This window comes from Aureococcus anophagefferens (genome assembly GCF_000186865.1).
Source record: "Aureococcus anophagefferens unplaced genomic scaffold AURANscaffold_272, whole genome shotgun sequence".
Classification (NCBI taxonomy): domain Eukaryota; class Pelagophyceae; order Pelagomonadales; family Pelagomonadaceae; genus Aureococcus; species Aureococcus anophagefferens.
The window spans coordinates 6,927-8,020 of NW_008705806.1; the positions used below are offsets into that span (position 1 = coordinate 6,927).

At 71.6% G+C, this 1,094-nt stretch overlaps 1 protein-coding gene across 1 annotated transcript; it reads left to right on the forward strand.

Annotated features, from left to right (window-relative positions):
* On the forward strand, positions 1–384 carry AURANDRAFT_68652 (hypothetical protein; the record flags this gene model as incomplete). Its single annotated transcript, XM_009044360.1, has 1 exon — positions 1–384. One exon carries the CDS (start codon positions 1–3, stop codon positions 382–384), a length of 384 nt encoding a protein of 127 aa, XP_009042608.1.
* Positions 385–1,094: the final 710 nt, after the last annotated feature.

Sequence of the window (1,094 nt, forward strand, 5' to 3'; positions counted from 1 at the left end):
ATGGCCTCCCGCGCGCCGCCCTCAAGCTTCGACTCAGAGTCGTCGAGCGACGAGTCCTCGCTCTCCTCCGGCGACGAGAGCTCCGACGACGAGGAGGACGTCGCGCCCAAGCCCATCGAGGCCGCCGCGGCCGACGAGCCCGCGGCCAAGCCGGCCGACGAGCCCGCGGCCGCGCCGAAGCCCGCGCCGACGGTCGCCGCGTCGCCGCCGCGCAAGCAGCGCAAGGTCGACCCGGAGAAGCTCACGCTCTACCTCCTCGCCGCCGGGTGGACGAAGGTCTCGATCAATCATCAGAGCAATTGGCTCGACACGTTTGGCGTCGCCTACTCGAGCTCCCGCGCGATCCTCACGGCGTACCCCGAGCTCTACGACCACTGCGCGTAGGCCGCGGCCACCACCCAAGCACGGCCCGCGCCGCCCACGCGCGCCCCGCCCCCCCGAAGCCCTTCGCGCGAGGCCGCGTTTTGGCCGCTTCCGAGAAGCGCGAGAACCCGCGGCCGCCCGCGCGCGCGCAACACGACTAAAGCTTACCAAGCGCGTCGCGCACTCGGGGGGAAGGCATGCTTAGGCCGATGCGCGCCGCCGCGCTCCGGGCGGGGGCCGCTTTGCGCGCGCGCGAGTCCGACTCGTTCGTCGTTGCCCGAGGATCGGGGACCTCGCGCGCGGCGGAGGGGTAGGGCTTCGGCGCCTAGTCGTCGAAAGCGAAGGTGCGCGAGTCCTTCTTCTTGAGCGCGGCGGGCTTCTTCATGGCCTCCCAGTTGACGCTGACGACGGACGCGGCGTCGTTTTCGAACTCGGCCTCCTCATCGATCACCGCGCACGAGCTCGGCGCGCGCGACGCCTGCGGCGAGCAGCGCCCGCCGTACGCGGACCACGCGGTCGCGTCGAAGGCGCGCATGCCCTTGACGAGGGCCTTGAGGCGCGGGTTGGAGGCGGTAGAGGCGTTCATGGTGTAGAGGTTGTGAGATTTGGGTTGTGAGTGAAACAGAGCCTCGGCCCCTCGCCCTCACCACGCCTACCGCCGCCCCCCAACCGCCCTCCGACGCCTCCGGAGCCCATGCCGCCCCGCAACGCGGCCTTCCTCGAGGTGCTCA